The sequence below is a fragment of the Bactrocera tryoni genome, chromosome 5, assembly GCF_016617805.1.
Source record: "Bactrocera tryoni isolate S06 chromosome 5, CSIRO_BtryS06_freeze2, whole genome shotgun sequence".
NCBI lineage: Eukaryota > Metazoa > Arthropoda > Insecta > Diptera > Tephritidae > Bactrocera > Bactrocera tryoni.
The window spans coordinates 7,017,803-7,042,219 of record NC_052503.1 but is presented as its reverse complement, the minus strand read 5'-3'; the positions used below and the strand labels follow the sequence as shown (position 1 = coordinate 7,042,219).

Genomic DNA, 24,417 nt, shown 5'->3' with positions numbered 1-24,417 from the left:
ACACTAACGCTTTATTGCAACATAGTTTCCATTCTAAGCCTGCAGCGGTTGGGCGCGCTCGGCAGAGGCGACAGGTAGGCAGTGTTGATTTTTTTAATCACTTGCAAGTACTTTGCCTTTAATCCGTGCAAGAAGCAATACGGATTAAATTTAAAGTTGTGAACTTTTTCTCGCCAAGCTTTAAGTTCTCATCATGCAAGTTGTTTTTGTTGCAGCTGTAAAAGTCAATTTTGCTCATTTGCGCTAATACTAAGCTGTTTTCTTAATTTTATGGAAGCAATCTGCTTTTTAGCACAGCGAAAGTGACGTAAATGTAATTTAATTATTTTATTATTTTTGCTTTGCGCTATGACTCATATGAAAGTATATACTTTTGTAAGTGTGTTTATACATATGTATGCTTTAGTAATCGTATAGTTACTTTCACTTCGATAAAATGTCCGTAAAATATCGACCATTGAAATTATGCTATGATTTCCCGATTTATTGAAGACATTTTACTATTTTATGTATAAAATCTAACCTCACATAAATTCTATTATTAATATAGTAATATTTAATTATACTTCTTCATGTTGGGCCATTTGGGATATTATACCCTGAACATGCTGTATTAAGTTTACCACTTAACCGATATCGGGCTACTATAGGTTTAGCTGTCATACAAATTGTTCGGTAAAAACCAGGTAAAAATCACGTCAGTCGCCTTGTAAGTTGTACATATGTATATATCAAAACAGGTCTCCAAAAAGAAGATGAAGAATGTGTTTCGCCCGCTTCGCTCAGCTCATGGCCAATATAATCGGCCTACTGAACGCAGCACCATCACTTATTGGGGATGTTCGAGCAAGCGAATAACTGCAGCAATTTGCGACAGTGTTGCTTTTCTGCAGATACTCAGCTGATACTTATATTGCAACATTTTTGCGTCGAATATAATGCCTTGCGATACTGCCGCAGTGATTGAGACTCGAACATCCCCATTATTATGAGACCCAGCATTCATTATTGGATAATATTCGACTGAATAAACCACGTCCAACACGCAGTGAAGAAAATATAGGAGCCTTACGTCGAGATCTTAAATAGAGAGCGTATAAAATACAGCCTATGCAAGAACTGAAACCGCTCGATCCTCCCAAACGAGATCGCTTCGTTCTAGGGGCTCTTGAAAAGTTCCAAGAAGATCCAACGTTTTCGAGCCAAATTTTGTTCAGCGATGAGGTCCATTTCTGGCTCAATGGTATATAAACAAGCAAAATTGCCGCATTGGGTACGAAGAGCAACCTGAAGAGGTTCAAGAGCTGCCATTTCTTCCAAGAAAAAACAGTTTGGGGTGGCTTGTGAGCCGGTGCAATCATCGGTTCATATGTCCTCAAAAGTGATGCCGGTGAGAACGCAACCGTCAATGGTGACCGTTATCGCGTCATGATAGCCGACTATTTGATGCCTGAAATTGAAGCTCGTGATCTCGGCGACATATGGTTTCAACAAGACGGCGCCTCTTCACACCACACATCAAATAATTAATGGGTTTATTGAGAGAACTCTGCGGTGAGCAGATAATTTCACGTTTGTGCCGGTCGATTGGCCAGAAAGATCGTGTGATACCATATTTTTGGACTTTTTTCTGTGGGAATATGAAAAGTCTAAAGTCTATTGCGATTTCGTTTTTTACGGCGTTTCTATCTGGAACTTTGTGTACCTTGTACGTCTGCTGCCCGAATTCCTGTCATCATTCCTCGTCAATTTCCTTTCCAAAATGTTTGCTTCTTTCTTGAGAATGACCACAACGTTTTTTGCCTTCTTACGATTATGTGGTTCCTTTTTTACCAGACCTTTCCTCCTTTTCAATACGCACATTTTAAGGCGAGAAATGGTTTTAGGGTTAGCCCTAACCTCATTGTCAATTTTTTCAAAAGACCACTGCGGTCGCTTTTGAAGATTATTCTAACGGACACCTAATATTTTTTGGCATTTACTTCAGAGCTACTAAAAAAATATTTTTTTTTTAATTTTTACTTGTAATAATAGTTTGTTGTTAAAAAATGTTCGAAATTTTCTCATTCCTGTACGAGGTTTCTTCCATGCTCGGTTTTGTCCAATGTTAGGTCCTCCTTTACTGTGCTTTATGAAATTAAATTGCGAAGGTTAAAAACTGGCAGTCGGAAAGTTTATAGCACATTCATCTACATAATTGGTCGTTATTACAAATTTCATTTAATATTTAGCCTTTAATGCCGCAAAGTATGTGCCTGTGTGTGCGTGTGTGTGTGTAAGTAACAATACACATTAAAAAAACGTGTATTAAAATGTTTCAGTAATTTTACATGCTTACAAATAAAAATGACTTTACATACCCACGGCGTTCAGGCAAACAAGCCAATTTACCGTTCGTTTATTAAAACAAGTATGCGATTTTTTCGTTCCGAACGCCAATTATTTCGCTTTGAGACTACTGCAACCGTGAGTTAATTGAATCATTCATTGCTGACTACTCAGTTTGTCTGCCATTTTCAAATGGCGGCAGTGAAATGATATTGCATAATTGCGTTGATTTTGGAGATAAGTGCAGCTAACAACAAAAACAATGAATTCGTTCGTGCGTTATTAGTTCATAAAAACTCCGAGCGAGGATCAGAAAGAATTATATGAAAAATTCAACAACTAAGCTTACAATATAGATGTATGAAAATTGTGAACGCCAGTCGTTCTTCCTTTGTGCTGTTTGGCGCCAATTGTAGATTCCAAGTGTAGCCAGGTCCTTTTCCACGTGGTCTTTCCAACGGAGTGAAGGTCTTGCTCTTCCTCAGCTTCCATCGGCGGGTACTGCTTCGAATACTCTGAAAGCATTCATTCGGACGGCTTGACCTATCCACTGTCACGTACAGCGCATCCAATGCGCAAAGGACCCTAAATCTTCCGCAGAACCTTTATCTCGAAAACACTGACTCATCAGATGTTGTTATCGTTCGTTCCTCTGCACCATATAGCATTAGCGGAATAATGAGTGACTTCTAGGGTTTGGTGTTTGTTGTTCAAGAAAAGACTTTAGCCATACTGATAAGGTCCAATCAGCTTGGTGACGTTGGTCTTTAATCCTTCACACAATACGCTCCATAGAACCGGATATACGATGTTGGGGAGGCTTATTCCACGGCAGTTGGCGCAGATTGTGGGTTCTCCTCTTTTGAGAATTGGACAGAGCACACTTAAATTCCAGTCGTCGGGCATGCTTTCGTCCGATCATATTCTACAAAGATGCTGCTGCATGTTCCTTCTCAGTTCTTCGCCGCCGTGTTTGGATAGCTCGACCGGCAATCCATCGGCCTCCGCCGCTTTGTTGTTCTTCAGACTGGTAATTGTTGATTAAATTTATTAAGGAGACAAAATATAGTATTCTTGATGTTGAAAAGTGCGTCAGATTAATCAAAATGTACAGGGATAAGAATTGAAATCATCACATATTCGGTGGAAGGATCGTTTAGTTCAAAATTTGATCTAGAAGATTTCGACAGTAAGGATATAAAATGAATCGATAAGCGAGTCTGGATATTAAATTTAACTTTAGACAAGATAAAAGAACTGCAAACTGCTCCATTCCGTTTTCTCCAAGTATGTATATTATGTCAAGCATTGCCCTACGACTAATGAGTATATGGAGATTTAGAAGTTTTAAGCGGCTAATATATGGAGGAAGACTAAAGCTAAAAACGCATTGGAAGTGTCCTCAGATGAAAAGTAAAACCTGTTTCTGAATGGATTTAACTTGTTAAATGTAATTTTTACTAATTTTTATTTTTTTTTTTTTGTGAGTTATAGCCGCCTGTGGAAAATAAACATGTGAAAATGCATTCCTATGTTTAGAAAACTTTAATAATATATAAGATAGAATAAGTTCTTTACATTTCGTGCATCAAATATATACCACGTACAAATTATTCATTCGTTGCTTATTCACTCATGAAAATCTTAGGAATCTTTAGATCTTTTTAATTTCTGTGGAAAAATGTCGCTGGATTTTTTTTTTTTTAATTTAAGCTTTTTTGTATGAAATCACATACTTGTTTGCTTACTATTTATTTACTTAATTGCATTTAGCTAAATAATTATTTTATCTCCACTCTCGTTGATAACTACAGTTCGTGCCAATAATCGCTTCTTATCACACAATCCCATCGTTTTCTGCTAATGGCAGCAGTCGTGTTACTTCATTTCAATTATTCGCAAAGCAACCGCTCATTATGAGAAATCGCAACAGGTTGTAAACAGTAAATTGATGGAAATATTACAAATCTATGAAATTAGAGACATTTGGGTGAATAGTAATTGTTTGTATACTGCGCTGACGATCATTGGAAATTTACTCGTATAAGTACATGTATGAATCTTCCCATAATGAGAATAGAACTTATGTGGAATAATGATCGCCTAGTCCGGACCTAGTCTAACATATAGGGTAGTCGAAAAAGTCCTTTCGTATTTCTAATCAAACTTTAACTTATTTTCATCGAGTAACCAAAGATGCGTGTGGTCTAGCGTTGTCCTGACGGAAGACAAAGCCCTTTCTGTTGATCAGTTCTAGCCGTTTTATTCGATTGCTTGCTTCAATCTCATCATTTGTTGACAGTAAAATATAGAATCAATTGTTCGGCCAGCGAAGCTCATAGTGGATGATTCCTTTCCAATCCCACCAAAGACTCAGCATAAGCGTTCGAGTCGTCAATCCTGTCTTTGTGACCATTTGTTGAGCTTCACCACGCTTGGACCATGATCTTTTTCGCACATTATTGTCGTATTTGATCCACTTTTCGTCTCCTGTTACCCTTCGTTTCAGAAATAGTTCGATTTCATTTCGTTTCAGCAAGGAATCGCAGATGTTAATTTGATCCATTAAATTTTTACAGACAATTCATGTGGTATCCAAACATTGAGCTTTTTTTTTTGTAGCCAGCCTTTTTTAAATGGTTCAAAACCGTTTGTGGATGAATGTTAAGTTCCTTAGTGATGTCATGGCTGCTTATATGACGATCCTGCTCAATCTTTTCCATAATTTCATCGACTTTTTCAACGATAGGGCGATCAGAGCGAGGTGCGTCTTTCACATCGAAATTTCCAGAACGAAGCGAGCGAACCATTGTTGTGCTACACGAACTGATACAGCATCGACTCCGTAAACTTCACAAATTTCATTGGTGGCTTGCGTGGCATTCTTCCCTTTTTTATACAAAAATTTCAAATTATAGCGAATTTCTACATTATTTTCACTCATTTTTGATTTTTGAACAGCTGTAACTTTTTATCAACTTCCCAAAATTTTTTTTTTTGTTAAATGAAGCTTAAGATCTCACCTTTTTAGCACTATATGGTATGACACAATGTGATTGGTAGCACTAAAGATATACGACTTCTACGACATCTATTGACAAAATACGAAAAGGCTTTTTCGACTACTCAATATAAAAGGCAACCTTACTACCTTTTGGGGTTATTTGAAGTCAGGGGTCTTTAGCAATAATCTAGACTCTCTTCAAGCCTTAGAAATCAATACTAAACGTGCTACTCATGCCATACGTTTTGATTTAGTTGAAAAAGTACTCGAAAATTGGGTTCATCGAATTCAATCCCGTGCAAGAAGTTCAAAGCATTAGTATAAACCATATATTGTCTAAGCAATCGTTGTTACTTACACCAGTTGTTTGTTCATTTAGCCGCACTTCAAATTTTAGCTGTTAATATCATACCCAAATACATTTACATACAAATAACGTTCCCAGGATAGGCGGGTCTAAGCAACCGGAAGGGAGCCGGATTTTTATCCGACCAAGGACTGTCAACTCTTCACAAAGCCTCGAAATTATTTCAGGAATATTTTCTGCCGCTACAACAACAACAACATTTTCATTTTATTTCTCGTGCGCCACAAATTTTGCTAAATGTCATGAAGCCCTCCATTACTTTTATATGTATGCACATATGTATATGAATATGTGAATGCCCGAACCAACACTCGATAGATTTGCAATCGCAATTACGAAAATCAATAGTGCGACAATAACAGTTTCAGCGTGACTTATTAACATTGTAATGAATGACATCAGATTTGCTAACTTCGCGTGACCGAATGCGGCGCTGTAAAACAAAAGGCGTTGTGATTGTCATGAAATTGAAAAAAAGTAGAAATTATGGCCATGCCCGAGGCCTGATAGCATGTATGCAACATGTGTGACAAAAAACAACCAATTCCGTTATGTGTTAAAGCTTGTCTGTTTTTTCCAAAAGCGAACGTGAGTGTTAGGCGTTCTTGGCTAGATTTCCATTAAAAGTCAAATACCCCGAAGGTGAAAGGAATTCCCTTAAAGAGCATTTTGTGAGTGTGTATGGCAAGAGTTCGTGGCGATTCGTGCTTAACGGTATGCGTCATAAAAATGCAAACATACACAACATTAAACTTCACTCTTCAACGAAATCTCCACCGCCGCACATTCCCGGTGATAGACATGCGCCGTTTGTTTACATTAAGCCTGGCTACCATATGTGGAGCCTATTTGAGATTTAATACCTGTGCAGACATACGCACACATACTCTCATACTCTTGAGCGTTTCCATACATCTTGTTAACTCGACAAGCCACGCGTCGCTCTTGAGATTTACAACACCAATACACGAACATATATATCCGCATTCATATGTACGCGTATGCGAGCGAAAGACCGAGAGTTTTTGTGCATCGAATTCCGGGAGCGGGCAGACTAGAGTTTGGAAGTGTTTTATTACACCACCGCCAGTGTTCTGTTGCTACCTTGGCAGCGCGCGAAAGCGAGCATAATTCATGTATAATTGTGTTTCAACATAGCTGCCATACCACACACACGGCAACTCACACACACACACACACACACACATGTATACGCTTGAAACCAAACAGCCCGCACATTTGCTGGTGGATTTCCCTGCAATTATCCGCTTTCTTATGCCTACAAGCGTCTTCTGTACATACATATTTATGTGTGTTCTTTTGCATAGTTACATATGTATGTGTGCGTGTGCTTGTGTTCACATTACATATTTCAAACTAATCGATAACACGTGACTCTTAAAGGTGAACGACTGTCTGGCGTTCACAGTCTGTCTGTTTCTTTGGCTGCGCGCCTTGCCTCTGCCTGCTCTGCCGTCCGCCGAGCCTGCTTCGTAGCTTGTTTGGCTGGAGTGGCGTCACCGGAAGCGGACGCGGTGTCGACTTTTTAAGTAGCGACAGACGCATGCTCTCACTCGTCCCTTTGTCCTTACGCCATTTCGTCGTCGTCGTCGTCGTCGCATTCACATTCGCAGTTCAAGTGATTTTTGCTGTTGTTGGCGTATCAAACATAAAACAGGGTTGAAGTGCAAGCAAAACCGCAAGTAACTGTAACCAACATAAGAATTAGGTATGTAAACAACACTTCAAGGATGCAGAGGGGAAAAACCTTGAACGTGCACAGATGTAACGGGAAACAGGCAATTGAAGAAATTAGAGAAGCAAAATTATGTGAATCGCAGTCGAAAACATTTGCATTGTCTCATAATATGTATTTGCTTTGGAAATTTGTGTTTTTGTTTTTATGTTGATACTTTGCTTTGCAATATAGTTTATGAGGTTAGAAAATGTCTCATAATAGCTTAAGTTTCTTTACTCTATTTAATCTAATCCTCTGCTTTCATTGTTTTTTTTTTATTTGCATGCATTTTAAAGCAGTGTCACGTTTGTTCGATTTCAATCAAGGAGATGTTTACAAGTTCAAGATTTTATCGTTAATATTTCTTAAATTTTTCCATAGATAATTGACTTCAGCTGACGCCGATAGATAGTGTCCCCATATTGCTTAGATCGCTGTATTAAGAAGTGAAACCCGTCTTGATGAAAATTCTTTTTTTTGTTTCAATTTATTACCTTTCACTTCTCAATCTTTACTTTTGGGAGACATCGGATGAAGAAACTGGTTTTACATCGATTTTTTTCTAGTATTTAGTCAAACAAATAGGCTGTGCGCGCAGAACGGTATTATTCAAGAATACGAAAAATGGATAATTCACTAACCAAATAAGTTAGAAACCTATTTTCCTATATCTTCTTCTTTCTATTAATGGCGTTGACACCGCTTACACGGTTATAGCCGAGTTAACAACAGCTCGACAATTGTTTCTTCTTTTAGCAATTTGGTGTCAATTCGAGACACCAAGTGCAGCCAGGTCTTTCTCCACCTGATCACCCCAACGGAGTGGAGGTTTTCCTCTTCTTCTGCTTTCCTCGGCGGGTACTGCGTCCAATACTTTCCGAGCTGTAGTGTTTTCACCCATACGGACGACATCTTCTAGCTAAGTGTCAATGTCGTCATATGGTTCGTACAGCTGATCGTTCCATCGAATGCGATATTCGCAGTTGCCAATAAGCAAAGGACCATAAATATTCTGTAGAACCCTTTTCTTGAGTACTCGTAACGTCGACTCATCAGATATTGTCATCGTCCATATAGAAGGACGGGAATAATGAGTGACTTGTAGAGTTAGATCTTTGTTCTTTGAGAGAGGACTTTACTTCTCAATTTCTTAGTCAGTTCGATGTAGCACCTGTTGTCAAGAGATATTCTGAGTTGGATTCCGAGGCCGACCTTGTTGTTGGTGTTAACGCTGGTTCCAAGATAGACGAAATTATCTACAACTTCGAGATTATAACTGTCAACAGTAACGTGGAAGCCAAGTCGCGAGTGCGACGACTATTTGTTTAAAGACAGGAGACGTTTCGTCTTGCCCTCGTTCACTACCAGACCCATTTTCTTTGCTTCCTTATCCAGAAAGCAGAACTTAACGCGCGGGTGTTGAGGCCAATTATATCAATATCATCGCTGTACGCCAGCAGCTGCACACTTTTATAGAATATTGAAGAAGTTGCTCGATAGTAAGTCGCCTCGTCTGAACGTTTCTGATGTTATACATACTCAGACAAATTATGAGAGTTATTTGTGTTGTTTACAGTAACTTAAAATATTCATCTCGACAAAAAAATAGAATAAAATACCGTATATTTTCCATTCATGTCCATCGGGAAGCTTAATTCCATTCCAAGCTTAATTAAGTTCCATCAAGAAGGTATATTCAATCGCGGACGTAGTTCACTCCAAGACGAATTTCGTGTAGGTCGTCCAAAATCAATTTGTTGTTCCGAAAACTATTGAGGCTGTGCACAAACCGATATTGCAAGATCATCTTGTGATCTATCATAAGACAACTATGGGTATTTATTTGAGTTATATTGAAAAAACAGTAAACCGATCTTCTATGATTAATATTTGTTTTTATTCTCAATAATCCAGAAATATAAAAGCCAATCTAAGTTAATGATCCGCGTGTCTTAACTGCTAATTTGTCCGAAGCGCCACTATCGGAACACTATAGCATACAAGGTGATTTCCAAAGTAAACAGGACTTTTTGAATCTAGCCGACTAGTGCGTTAGAATCTGCTATCTTTATAGATTGTCCAGTCTAAATTTCATGACATTTCATCGAATGGAAGTGAAGTTATTGTGTTTTAAGTGTCAGTATGTTTGTGTTATCGGTGCGAAAATGAGCTTCGAACAAAGAGCCAACATTAAATTTTGTTTTAAAATTGGTAAAACTTTTATCAAAACGTTTCAATTGATGAATCAAGTTTATGGCAATGATTGCCTATCCCGTAGCAGAGTGTGCGAGTGGTTTCAACGTTTTCAAAGTGATTATGAGGACATAAATGACGATCAACATGTGGGCCAATCAAAATCCGTGATTACCGAAAATTCCATCGAAACTGTGTGGGAATTCAGCAAAAATCAGCCGAAATCATCATTGAAATTCATGGAAATGTTAATGCGGTATTCTACCTTGGAGTTTTGAAGCGTTTGGTGCGCCGTATTTGACGTGTTCGGCCCGAATATCGCGAAGATGAAAGTTGGCGTTTGTTGCACGATAATGCACCGTCTCATCGATCGACGCCTGTGGCCGATTATTTGACCAAAAATCACATTTTTACCATTAACTACTCCCCGTATTCACCTGATATGGCACCGTGCGACTTCTTCCCTTTCGAACAAATGCATTTGCCCATGAAAGGAAAGCGTTATGCAGACGTAGGGGCCATTCAAAAGGCTTGCACCGGCATACTGGCGGCCATACCGGCCAACGAGCTAAAACACTCGTTCGACATGCTTTTGGACCGTGCAAAAAGCTGTATTGAAGCAGAAGGAGACTATTTTGAATAAAATAAATTGATTTTGCCGAAAAAACCATTTGTTTCTGTTTTTTAAGTCCTGTTTACTTTGAAACGCACCTTGTATAGCTGCCAAAATTGTGATATATAATTTTTTAATTTGTGAAAAGTATTATAGCTTCGGTGCTTAGGGCTTTTATTTACGCATTCTTGAGTTACTTGGAGTCGAATATCTCCATAAAAGTAAAATTGTCATTCAAGGAATATAAAAGGGATATTAGGATAATCAAAAAAAAAATTATAAAAAGTAGTTCTAAGAGAACGCCTATCCCATTTAAGCCTTAGCCTCGTATATACATATGTAATTAATCATCACTCTTTTACGGTTTTTATCCTCCCCTACTTCATTTTACTTTTGCCCTGAAATTCTTTCCTATTCCCTTATATATTTTTGCACTCAAGTCATTTCAGTGCTTCAACTGCTAAATAACACCAAAAAACTGAGTATCGCTTTTAATCCTTTATGATCTGCCCATGCCTCGATTTCCAGCTCACTGCACAATGCTAACTGAAAAAAGAAAGAGTAAAAAATATGAAAATCAAAATAAAATTGAAATGCAATCGGATTTCCTTTCAGCAAGTTTCCTTGCTTTCGATTTTTCGTTTGACTGTGCGGTTTTCATTTGTCAACGCGCTTTGTGTCCAAAAGTCCAGGGGCCGCTCGGACTTCATTCAGCTGAATGGCCATTTTGTGCTTTTTGTTTCGGGTCTCTTTGACAGCAAATTTAGTTTCTGCTGCTGACACACACATAGACCTTGCTCTTTGACATACTGCTCGGTCATATGCGCTCATAAAGGGGAAAGAAGAGCAGACGCCTAGTCAGCTCGTCGTACGAGTCCAGACAGATGTTTCACATTAAATTTGCTGCAACAACCACAGACGCCTCAATTCGAGCGCTTCTTGCCAGTTGCTGCTAAGTAAGCCTGCTTAATTACACTCAATACAATCGATTGAAATCTATTTGTAAAGTAACAATTTAGCCTGAGCTGCTCTGCCATTGTTGTTATTGTCATTATGCTGCTCTTCTTGTTCACGTCTAGGATAATATCGAGGCACAAACTGCAATTAACACAACCCCTCAATTAACCAATTGAACGCTATTAATGGCAACAGGCGATAATCAACCCTTGACTCCTCACACACACACACATGTGCCTGATCCGTTAAAGAGCTATAAGTGTGCTAATAGTAATAGGGAGCCGCATTAGGCAGGTGAAAGGATGAATATCGAGGGTTCTTCAATGTCATTGTCTTCTCTCGCTGTGGACAATAACAAAAGTAGCGACTGCAACAACAACATCAGGCCACCAGTAGATGAACATCTGCAAGTGTTTATGCTGCAATTTAGCGCCGATTGCCAGACGACGGTCGCCGATTTGTCGAGCACTGCACTCCAGCGCCTCCATCGCTCAAAGCCATCGTTGCAGCAACAACAAATGTGTTGCCATAGACAAGTTCAGTTCAGCGCAGTCGGTCAAAGACTTTGTGCGCATTCTCTGCAGTTGAATGGAAATAAATTGCCAAAATCTCGAAAGGACATTTCACAGACGAAATCGGCTATCAACGAACGATGAAGGTGAACGGCGGCCAACAACCAACAAAGCGGAGTGTGCGGTGGATAGTGGGCCGAGAGTCGCGTGCAGCCGGTAGCCAAGTTGCTGGGAAGCTGCGTGGCTCTAAAGTCATTGGCCCGTCTTCTTGCTGTGCTTGAACTTGGCACTCGTGTTTATGCGGGCGAATGACTTGTGGTTCGCCTATTAATGTTATCACACGTTTCAGCTTTAGTTGAAGGCTTTCTTCGCTTGTCGTATTTACTCCTATTCATTTTTTGGTTTGTGCAAATAATTTTGCAAATACCCGAGTGTGCTCAAATTTATTGCCAACCGCAGTTGTAAGTACCTAAGCTTCTGTTTTTCGTCTGAACTAAACAAATGATGCACAGTTTTCTTAAGAAGTTGCAGAAGAGATAATGAGCACCCAAAAAAATAATTGTTTTTCTAATTGAAGATTAGAGTTTTAGAGATAAGGTTTTCTCCTTGAACAAAGTTTTGTAACACACTTCAGGAAACGTCGTAGACCCTATAAAATATATACATAAATGATCTGCTTGATTAGTTGAGTCGATATAGTCATGGCCAGTCTGTATATACAACAAAGTACTCTGAAATTGTAAATAAAACGCAAAATATTTAATTACTCATCAATATTTATTTTGTCGCCTCCAAAGTAATCACACGGAACCAAATCTCGGTGGTTGATCGATCGATGATATTCATTGCGTTTTTATTTTTAAATTCGGTAACAATCGTACTATTTTTGAAAAAAATTCGTTTTTACCAGGACAAGTCGAGCAAGAACGCGTTTCATGCCTAAAATCATTCGGACGTAGTCCTGAGAAATGTCGAGCTCGCTTGCCATCTCTCTAACACTTGACTGACGATTCTCAAGCACCATGCCCATCACTTTTTAATATTTTCATTAGTTGAAGAGATCGAAGGTTGTCCATAACGAGGTATGTCTTCAACGATTTCACTGAAAAAATCGCAAAGCACTACTGAGGTGTACCGACTGGTCGACTCAGAAATATAAATATTTTTTGAAAAATCATCAGAATTTTTTCTTGTCACAATTTATACGATCTTATCCTAAAGTTTCTGAGCTATCTTTTGAAATTTTAGACATGTCCTTTTTTCCCAAAAAAGCTGCTCATTTGACAGAATAGACGAAATTTTTTTTTTTTACTATGTTACTCGGTCTTCTCGAAATAACTTGGATCTGTTGTTCAAGGTCATATTTAATGATCAGTTAGTGCCCAACCAATATTGTGTGATAATTTCTATGAGAGGAGGCAAACTCGCTAATGGTTTCCTAGATTTCTCGCCTTTTTGAAAGACTGTTTTGTTATACAAGTAGATAATAGAGGCGCTACACTAATTGAGGGGAATGTATTACGTAGAGGCATTCTTGAAGTATGTTGTTTCACAAGTTTAATAGTTAGTATACGTACTCTACCCTATGGTAAGGAGTGATTTTTTCAAACAAAAAAAAAATAATAATTAATCTGACTGAGTAAAAAATAAACCGGTTATAGAATTTATTTCAAATTCTCTTTTATGAAAAAATGGTCAGATTGAGCTATCAACAAATTTTGATAAAATCCAGTTATTCTGAAACAGTTGAGAGTTTTAGGTAGTTAGATATTTCAACAAGAATAAAACATCAGAACAAGTTCCAAGAAATAAGAGAGGTCGGAAAGCGACTCTTTGGAAGGGCGAGTTAATTATACGTGAGTCAAAAAACGATCCCTAAAACCCGGTAAATTAAATTCAAATTGCGGTTTTCGGAGAAATTTAGAGTTAGGAAGAAGCCACAACTCTAGAGTTTGCAAAGAAATACTGCCATTGGACAGCAAAAGAGTGGAAAAGAGCTAGATAATCAGGGGTTTTCAGATGAAAAAATTTTCGTCCGCAGGCCTCAATGAAAGAAGCTGGACTCCAAATACACTAGGCCAACTTTAAAATATGGTGGCGGCTATTTAAAGATTTGGGGTACCATGTCGTGGCGAGGTGTTGAGCCTATATGTAAAATCGATGGACGCATGGACCAGTTGAAATACATGTCAATCATGGATAACCTAATGTTACCATATGCTGATGACAATATGCCCGTAACGTGGATTTACCAGCAAGATAACGACCCGAAACATACTGCGCGTGGTATACGATAAAACAATGGTTTCAGGAACACATGGTGACTTTGTTAGACTGACCCTCATGCAGCCCGGACTTAAATTCAATCAAAAATCTTTCGACACATTTGAAGAAAAGAGTTCGTTCCCATAAATTTCCAGGGATTATACGAAAAGATTAAACAAGAATGGAATCATATTTCAAAGGACATCTACACAAGTTTAGTGGAGTCAATGCCTCGTAGATGTCAAACCGTGTTTGACAGTAATGGGTTTGCAAACAAAAATATACTTGAAAACTGAAATAAAAATATTTTTCAAAAAAAAAAAAAAAAAGCGTGAGAATCCTGAATACATTGATAGGTGTTAAATTATTTTTTTGGTTATAGAAAGTTGGGATTTCATATGTTTTATTTATAGTGTTCTGATTCATGTGGTAATTTGTATTATAAAGTTTCGAAATATGTTGAGTTACTGGAACTCCTTATACTGCTACATTTTCTACCGGATATCATACGTGAAAATGCTCAAATCTTTCATTGAAGCACGAAGGTACTCTCAACTTTTTAAAATAAACAAACTGTCACTTCAAATGCAATAACATCGCTTTCATTTCTACAAATGTCACATGATATGCCACACAATGACATTTCACTTGAAGCGCTCTACAAACAAACACAAAAAATATTGATCCCGTCTTTTATGTTTCTTAGTAAATATACTAAAATATATTTATAACTTTTTTCTCGTTACAGATACTCAACTTGAGCAGCAGCAACAATAACAGTGGTAGAGCAGCAAGCGCAACTAAAAAAGTCAATCCTTAGGGTCAAGGGAAATACCGTCGTACAGCAATGAGAATAACGTCAAAGAAAATCAAACAATATATAAACAAAAGAGCAAAGAATAACACATGACTGCAACACAAACGAAATTGCCGACGCCGCCGACGAGGACGAGAACGAATACGACGACATAAAGGTCGCCGTGGCGTAACCGAACACGATTACGAAGCCAAAGGCAGCACTAAGCAAACACAAACACAGGCGAAAGAAGAAAACAAAACGAACGAACGTGGAAGCAACAAATCCGCAGTACCCGCAGTACTACTACTAAGGTGCTTGTGAGCACTGCACGCACAGCACAGTGCAACGGTACGACGGCACAGAGGGACAAGCGACTCGTCACAAGCGCCAGTGCCACTAAAATACAACACAAAACATCCAACAACAACCTAAATACTACACATTAATAAACTACATAAAACCGTGCGTGCTAATCACTAACTAAAACTAGAATATAACTGTAACACAAGCGTACTAAGTGCAACAGTGTGTCCCAAAACGGTGTGTCACGTGTCCCAGTCACAACTACTAGTTCACCGCAAATATAAACTGTAATCAAAAGGACAACCCGTCTCTAGAGCAGCACGTAGCCATAGCTGTAGTACTTAGAGGCGTTAGTTAGTAGGCGCCATCAGCTAACTGTATCCGAAGCTTTTCAAATTTAAAGCCCTCCACGTTTTTTCACTTTTAAATCGTAAATATTTTAATGAAAAGAATCCAAAAACAAAAAAACTTGACTGATAGTTTATTAAATTAATTAAACATCTCAATTGAATTGAAATTTAAACGAATGTTCACAAAACTACAACAACAACAATAACAACAACACTCGTACGCATGCAACAAATGATCTCGAAATCAAAACAGAACTCCACGTTAAAGCAAGAAACGCGCGAAAATGTCGAACTTCAATTAAAGTAAAGCAAGAAAAACGACGAACAAACAACAACAAAACAACAAAAATTGCAACAACTCAAAGCGAAATTGACAAACCAAAAACCAACAATTAACATTGCCAAAAACGAACAAGAATTGCAGCATTTTTTAAACACACGAATAAGTGAAAAATACAACAACAACAACTACAACGCATATGATAGCATTCGTATTGACAACGACGTTTAGTCAGTAAAGCCCCAAAAAAAACAAAAAAAAAAAACACGAATAAAAAGCTAAATAATAACGGGACAAATCAAATTGCAACCGTGCTTTTGCTGACGGCAACACGGTGGTGAAAGCATTTAAACGCAGTGCGCTCGCGTATAATCAAATTTGGTGCAACAAAAAACTATTCAAAACTTAACTTAGCAAAGTGACTTTTTCATTACTCAACGCCTTTTTGTTGTTGTTGTTGCATAAAATAGAGTGCCGCAGCATTGCGAGCTGGCGGTTAAGCCAATTTTTTTATAACATAAAGCAAGGCGCGTGAGCGAGTGAGCGAAGCAGCGGCCGGCCGGCTAAGCGCATTGATTGTGGCAAGTGGCCCGTGGCCAGTGGCAAGTAGCAAGCGACGAGTGGCAAGCAGACGCAAGCAAAATGGGCAATAAATGTTGCAGCAAACGACAGGATCAGGAGCTGGCACTTGCCTACCCGAGTGGCTATAAAAAATCAGACTACACATTCGGCCAGACGCATATAAATAATAGCGGGCAAAAGCATAACAATGGCGGCTCGCTGGACTCCCGTTACACGCCAGATCCGAATCGTGGGCCGCTCAAAATTGGCGCCAAGGGCGGCGCAGACATAATACGCCCGCGTACAACGCCAAGTAAGTACCCACATCCGTTATATTTACTGTGCTCTCGTGTGTATATGTGTGTGCGTGTTTCTGGGTGAAATATATGCGCCTGTAGTTGTGCGTGCTGAGTTAATTATTAAGTTTGCAAAGGGTAGTGGGCATTCGGGAAACCCAGTGACTTGACAGGCTCATTTGCCCAGCAGTTATAACTGTAAACATATATAAATGTGTAGGAATATAATTATGTGTGTGTGTGAATATGAGAAATCACAGTTCGCACATATGTATGTATTTGTGTGTGCAATTGTGTGAAAGGTCGCTCGTATCAATATTTTATTGCTTGTAATCCGTATTTATTTGTTAATCAGGGTAAGCTCGCAGCTCATTGAGTGAGTGCGAAACATTTTTGAGAATATTCATTAATTAAATTTTAATACTGACACACAAATGTATATGTATACATATGTAGGTACATATGTACATGTGTAAGTGTGGGTGTGTTGGTTGCTAATATCTAGTGAGCTTTAAACTTTTCGATATTGAGATATAGTATATAGGTCAGTCGAAAAAGTCTTTTCGTATTTTGTCAATAGATGTCGTTGCAATCGTATATCTCCTATGCTACCAATCACATTGTGTCATGCCATAGATATAGTGTCGGAAAGGTGAGATGTTAAGCTTCATTTAACCAAAAAAATTAAATTCGGGAAATTGAAAAAAAGTTACAGCTGTTTAAAAATGAAGAAATTCGCTTGTGTACTTTGAAATTTTTGTATATAAAAGGAAAGAATTCCACACAGGCCACCAATGAAATTTATGAAGTTTACGGAGACGTTGCTGTATCAGTTCGTGTAGCACAACAATGGTTCGCTCGCTTCCGTTCTGGAAATTCCGATGTGAAAGATGCAATTCTGTTCGAACTATCGTTGAAAAGGTCAATGAAATTATGGGAAAGATTGACCAGAACCGTCACATAAGCAGCGATGACATCGCTATGGAACTTAACATTCATCATCAAACAGTTTTGAACCTTTTAAAAAGGCTGGTGAATTGTCTGTGAAAATTTTAACGGACCGAATTAACATCTGATATTCTTTGTTGAAACGAAATGAAATCTGAAATGATTTCTGAGGCGAATGATTACAGGAAACGTGGTGAAGCTCAACAAATGGTCGCAAAGCCGGGATTGACGTCTTTAAAGGTTATGCTGAGAGGTTGGTGCGATTGGAAAGGAATCATCCACTATGAGCTGCTCCAGCCTGGTCGAACGATTAAGTCTACATTTTACTGTGAGCAACTGATGAGATTAAAGCAAGCAATCGAAAAAAAACAACACTAGACCACACACATCTTTCATAACTCGGAAAAACTGGGAAAGATTGGCTGAGAAGTTTTGATGCATCCACCATAGCCTTGACCTTGCACCATCGGACTACCATTTGTTTCGGTCAATGCAGAACACCCTTAATGGAGTAAAGTTGGCTTCAAGGGAAACCCATGGAAATTACTTGTCGGAGTTTTCCGCCGAGAAACCAGAAAAAGTTTTACACTGATGGAATAATGTCTCTAGCAGATGAATAGCAAAAGGTGGTCAACAAAATGGTCCATATTTGGTTCATTAATGTTCATTATAAATATAAAAGATAAGTTGAAGTTTGATTAGAAATGCGAAAAGACTTTTTCGACTACCCTATATACATACCACTGAGGTACATATCAGGATCCCTTTTTAGATATACAAATTATTAGCTCTGAATTTTGAGGCATTACCATGAAATAAATCTGCTTTCAATATCCTCTCGATTTCTTTCATCGAGAATACTTAATATGTCCAAGTATATACTGTCACCGCTCCTCGATAAGTGTATGACTTCTTGAGACTTTTTTGTAGATATAATAATTCAATTTGATGCAGTTTCGAAGATATTAATGCTTACTTACTGTGAATGATCGCGATCAGTAGCGTTACATACAACTTAGGTTAGGTTAGGAACTGATGGCAACGTAGCTCTTAAGGTTTATGAGATTTGAGCTCCATTGGAGTAATTGAAATCTAAAGAAAACCCTTAGCGGAAGGATGAGTGAAGGGACTAAAGTAGATGTGCAAATCTTTGAATACTAAAAATCAATTTGCAAACTCCCTGTGATTTATATTTTAAAATATATGTTTAAAACTCAAATGTAAGCTTGCATTAAACTCATGAAGAAGAAAGCTTTATTTGTGTGTTAGGTCCGGAATTCCAGCATTCTGCATTGCCACATGTTTTTATGCTACTTATTTACAACACTCCAAATTATATTAGTATGTGTGTATATACATATGTACGTATGTAAACACCCAGCGGTAACACCATAAGTACGGCGACTTTCCTTCTCGCTTGGCTTGAGCTCAACAACGCTTAAGTACGACTTAACGCGGTTGAATAATTAAATATTTATAGTTGTTAGCTGCTAGGTACTCGTAAGCACAGTGTTGGGCAAAAGTAAAGCGCTTCCAGCACCATAAATCAGGGAAATTTCTTTAAATTCAAAATTGAATTTGTAAAACTTTTTTTCGTATTTCTCTTATGTTCTTATCAGGCAAAGAAAATTTTAAGTGCTGAAAATAAAAATTCTAATTTTTTTTCAAAGTCTAAAATCAGAAATGCAGCATGGCAACATAACCCCAAAAAATTTTTTTTGTTGACCGGTGTAATTATTGATATTTTGTTCAACTCAACGAGTCCCTGAATTTGTAATTGCTTATATACATACAAAGAAAACATATTTTTACGGTGTGTTAATTCTAAGCATACTATTAGGGTACTGGGACTCACGCCTCATACTCACTCTCGCCTTATATTTTTCTTCCATTTATTTTTTAAAATTTTACTGCCAATCTGTATACATTTATTTTGAGATCGGTCAATACATTGAATAAATTTAATTAAGTAATTTGACGATATCAAGTCTTTGGCGCCCAAATGTAGGCAATTATTTTTATAAGAGCAATATCTCGTCTGCAAATAATACAAATCCCGAGTAGCTTGTGGTTTTATTACAGAAGAGGAGACTAAAATAGTATTTGATGTTATGTATGGACATATTGCATATATTTTGCGCGCTACTGTGCCTAATAAAACTTACAGTGCTCTATAGGCGTGTGTGTGTTTGTAGTGCGCTTGAGCAGCAACATTGAAACTTGCCCTCTGGCACACGCCCGCCCTAACGGCGGCTGCTGCTGCTGCGCTGAACCTTGCGACCGCACAACACAGCTGCGCATTGAACGCTGAGGCCGAGACCCCGCAACTGCGGCATTCATTGGCGCTGCAATGTGGCGCAGTGCATGCGACAGCAGCAGCTGTGATTGCTGTGTCTTCATTATTGAGGCTTGCTAGAGCATTACAAGCCAGCTTGAGCAAATTCCATTTGCAGGCCAAAGTTGAAAGGCGCAGAACAAAGCTGATTTTCGCTGTGCAGCACTTGTAGCAAATGCCACTTGATACGCTCGCCTCGCCTCGCCACGCCACATGTGTGCCAGCAGCACGCTGCTGCGTGTGCCATGTTGCCTATGCGCTGATACATACATACATATGTGCATCTGTAAGCGTTTTGCATTTTTTCGAGCGACTATGTATGTGTGTATGTGAGTTCACGGAATGCACGCGGAGGCCAAGGCTCCTTGCTAAAAAAGCTAAGCTGCCAACTGGTCGGCAGGCAATTATTTACATTTCCATTTACACAGTCACAAACAGACACGGCTGCTTCTCAACTTTTTACTTCGTACACACACACACTCACACTCATGCACGCTTAACACCAAAAAGTATGATTGACCGAAAAACACACGAACCGCGAGTAAATATCTAGTGCAATACAATTAGCGACAGTAAGTGCACTTGGAAAAAGTTGGCATTACGGTACCGTTATTCATTAATTTTGCATCTCATCTCCCCTTGCTGCTACTGGCTTACATTTTACAGTTATTTACTTATTTCTTTTTTGCTCTTCATTCAATTAGCAGATTGTGTTGCAATGAATTATGGCAGCGCGACCGAGAATGCGGCGTTTTTAGGTTGCTTTAAAAGGTTTTTAAATTTCACACACACACACACACACTCATGCATTCATGCATTACTTTGCATGTGTGTATGCTTGTGCCGAAGTTTATTATTTATCTGTCTTTTATTGTAGCTCCTGAAGTCCCGAGCTCTTGCGCGCGTTCAGCACTCTTGCAATTAAAAAATATAGCAAAAATGAAGCTTCTTCCTCGGTTTATTAAATTTCCTCAAATTCAAGCGATTTTTCCAATTTCCTCAAGCTCTTTGCCAGCTGCCGCCGTTTGGTGCTCGCCGACGCAATCAAATACACATTAAAATTGATTTAAACCCATCCCTTATGGCTACATAACTGTACACAAATAGAGTTTAAAAAAATATGTATTTGCCTTTCATAACCCCCACTCATCTCTGCTGTCTGTTTCCCTCTGTATTTACAGCTGGCGTTCAAGGTGGTCTGCCCAAGCGGCGTGTCGTTGTCGCCCTATATGATTACAAGTCGCGCGATGAGTCTGACTTGAGCTTCATGAAGGGCGACCGGATGGAAGTAATCGACGACACCGAGTCCGATTGGTGGCGTGTAGTCAATTTGAGCACACGCCAGGAGGGTTTGATACCCCTAAACTTTGTCGCCGAGGAGCGCAGCGTGAACAGTGAAGAGTAAGTACACATACACACCTACATATTTTATATGATTTTCCATGTGTTTTTGATTTAATAAACATATATTCCTTCGCTCTCCGCCCCCCTTCTTTTAGTTGGTTCTTTGAAAATGTGCTACGCAAAGAGGCCGATAAGCTTTTGTTGGCCGAGGAGAATCCGCGCGGTACATTCCTGGTGCGTCCGTCGGAACACAATCCCAACGGATATTCGTTGTCGGTGAAGGATTGGGAGGATGGCCGTGGCTACCATGTGAAACATTATCGCATCAAGCCGCTCGACAATGGTGGCTACTACATTGCCACAAATCAGACTTTCCCCTCGTTGCAGGCGCTGGTGATGGCCTACAGTAGTAAGTTGTTTATGTCATGCACACGCATTTGTCAATACAGTAGCGGCGAGTTTATGGTGTAAAACAGAATTTGTAAAATGCGTTTTTCAAAGTGGAACATTTATGTACCAGACGAAACGAAATATACGGACGAATGCTCGCTGGAATGAGTGAAGTTCTAAAAATTTTTCACGATTAATTTAAAACTATATAACGGTAAATGGCGTCGAAACAATTGTAATCAGCTGAAAGTAACAACATCGAAAAATCGAAAAAAATAAAAGTCCTCAGCCAAAATCCTTAAATTTTATAATTTCATTGCTGGTCACCATTTTATGGCCGCTACTGTAGTTAGCTGCGCGTTTCATTTGCCATGCTGTATATTCATTTGCTATTAATTTCCGCAGAAAATGCACTTGGCCTTTGCCACATACTGTCGCGTCCGTGTCCGAAGCCACAGCCGCAAATGTGGGACCTGGGACCGGAATTGCGTGACAAGTACGAGATACCGCGTTCCGAAATTCAATTGATACGCAAATTGGGACGCGGCAACTTCGGTGAGGTGTTCTACGGCAAGTGGCGCAACAATATCGACGTCGCCGTGAAAACGCTGCGCGAAGGCACCATGTCGACGCAGGCGTTCCTGCAAGAGGCCGCCATTATGAAGAAGTTCCGCCACAATCGGCTGGTGGCATTGTATGCCGTCTGCTCGCAGGTGAGTACATACATACATACATGTTTTTGTGGAATTATTGATTGATTTGCATTGCGTTTTTTATTGCGCAGGAGGAGCCCATCTACATTGTGCAGGAGTACATGTCCAAAGGCAGCTTGTTGGACTTTCTACGCGAAGGCGACGGCCGCTATTTACACTTTGAAGATCTTATCTACATAGCCACGCAGGTGGCATCCGGCATGGAATATCTCGAATCAAAACAACTGATACATCGTGATCTGGCCGCACGCAATGTGCTGATCGGCGAGAATAATGTTGCCAAAATTTGTGATTTCGGTTTGGCGCGCGTTATCGCCGACGATGAATACTGCCCCAAACAGGGATCACGCTTCCCTGTCAAATGGACTGCACCCGAGGCGATAATCTATGGCAAATTTTCAATCAAATCCGATGTCTGGTCTTATGGTATCCTACTAATGGAACTCTTCACCTACGGACAAGTGCCATATCCGGGCATGCATAGTCGAGAAGTCATTGAGAATATCGAACGTGGCTTCCGCATGCCAAAACCAACTAATCACTATTTCCCCGATAATATTTATCATCTACTATTACAATGTTGGGATGCGGTGCCGGAGAAGCGGCCAACATTCGAATTCTTGAATCACTACTTCGAATCGTTCACCGTGACGTCGGAGGTGCCCTATCGGGAGGTGCAGGATTAAGTAGCGTAGCACTCGAAATGCCGCGAGTGGTACAGCGTTATTGCCAGTGCGATATACATACATACATACACATACATATATACAAACATACATAAATTAACTAGATTTAATTGTAAGCCTTTTTAATTCAATTGAGAAGTGAGTCGTCAAACAAAAACAAAAAAAAGTATCTACATTAAAGAAAACAAAAATAAGCAACTTTTCAATGACAAAAGTTGCAATTGCTGCAGCGTAAACGCCAAGCAGCAGCATCAAGGTGCACACGCAATCGTTTGGCGCTGCCATGTATGGGGCCAGTGGGATGTACCAATTGAAGAATAAGAATTTTTACATTCGCAAAGAAACTGCTACATACTAAAAGCTACTCTACATTATATACATACATAACACATAGTACGCGTATGATATATGCGTACGTTTATGATAGTATAAAACAAAAAAAAAAAAAAACAAAAAGGAAGAAAAAAATATTTTACACTTGATAAGCGAAATCTTTTATAATTTATATAGAGGTATTTATGTAATTTTAAGCTTATGGCAAATGAATTGTGCTATATAAAAGAAGCATTTAACAAATACAAAAACAACCACAACAATAAAATATCTAATAGTCAGTCAATAGCAAGAAAAACGAATGAAGAAACCGTTAAAATCTTGCAAAAAAAAAAAATACAACAAAAAGAAAAAAAATCTCTCCATGCATTTATCGAGTTCTATGCGCATGCGTTGGGTTAGCGCTGAAACTGTCTCTCACTCTCTGAATTATTTTTTATTTTCACCGTTCTCTCTTTAATTTTTCTTAGTATGTAGTTATTTTACTAATAAGTAAGTTCATTGCAACCTGTTAAATTGAATTACTTTTAATTATTATTACAAAAATAACAGCAAACGAATTTATTTTCTAAGCATTAGTTTGTACAAATCCAATTTTAAGCCTTTTCACAAAAAATCACAAAAGCTCACATAAGTGGCAAAGCATTGATAAAGCATAATTTTATTTTTTTGTATCACACTTTTTTCTTCATTACACTTCATGCCTCACTAACACTTGCATTTCTTATCAAATTTTCGGTGGCAAAACAGTTGGCAACTGTCAGCTGTTTAAGAAAGTGTGAGAAGAAATACACTATTCCATCATTATTGCTTCTGTTCTTCTGTTCTATACCACTACAACAACAACTAACCTGCAAAGCTATGAAAAAATGCGTTTATAAGAAAATATCAGCTTTGATTTTCTTAAAAAAAAAAACGCTGACATAATCGATGATACAGTTAAGTGGCAGCTACAGCTCAGCAAATATACCCTTGCCCACTCATTGTGCTGTGGTGCTAAAAAAAATAATGTTTCTATTCAAGTGATTGAGTAAACTTATTAATATTTAACTGTTAGTATTTCTCTAGCAATTCGATTGCAGCGCAAAATTTTATATTATGG

At 38.7% G+C, this 24,417-nt stretch overlaps 1 protein-coding gene across 1 annotated transcript; it reads left to right on the top strand.

The window, feature by feature from the left end:
* The first annotated feature begins 15,575 nt into the window (after window positions 1-15,575).
* On the top strand, window positions 15,576-23,652 carry LOC120777729 (tyrosine-protein kinase Src64B). Its single transcript, XM_040109219.1, has 5 exons — window positions 15,576-16,583; window positions 21,031-21,250; window positions 21,349-21,602; window positions 21,989-22,296; window positions 22,368-23,652. Exons 1-5 carry the CDS (start codon window positions 16,352-16,354, stop codon window positions 22,980-22,982), a joined length of 1,629 nt encoding a protein of 542 aa, XP_039965153.1. The 5' UTR covers window positions 15,576-16,351; the 3' UTR covers window positions 22,983-23,652.
* The last annotated feature ends 765 nt before the right edge of the window (window positions 23,653-24,417 follow it).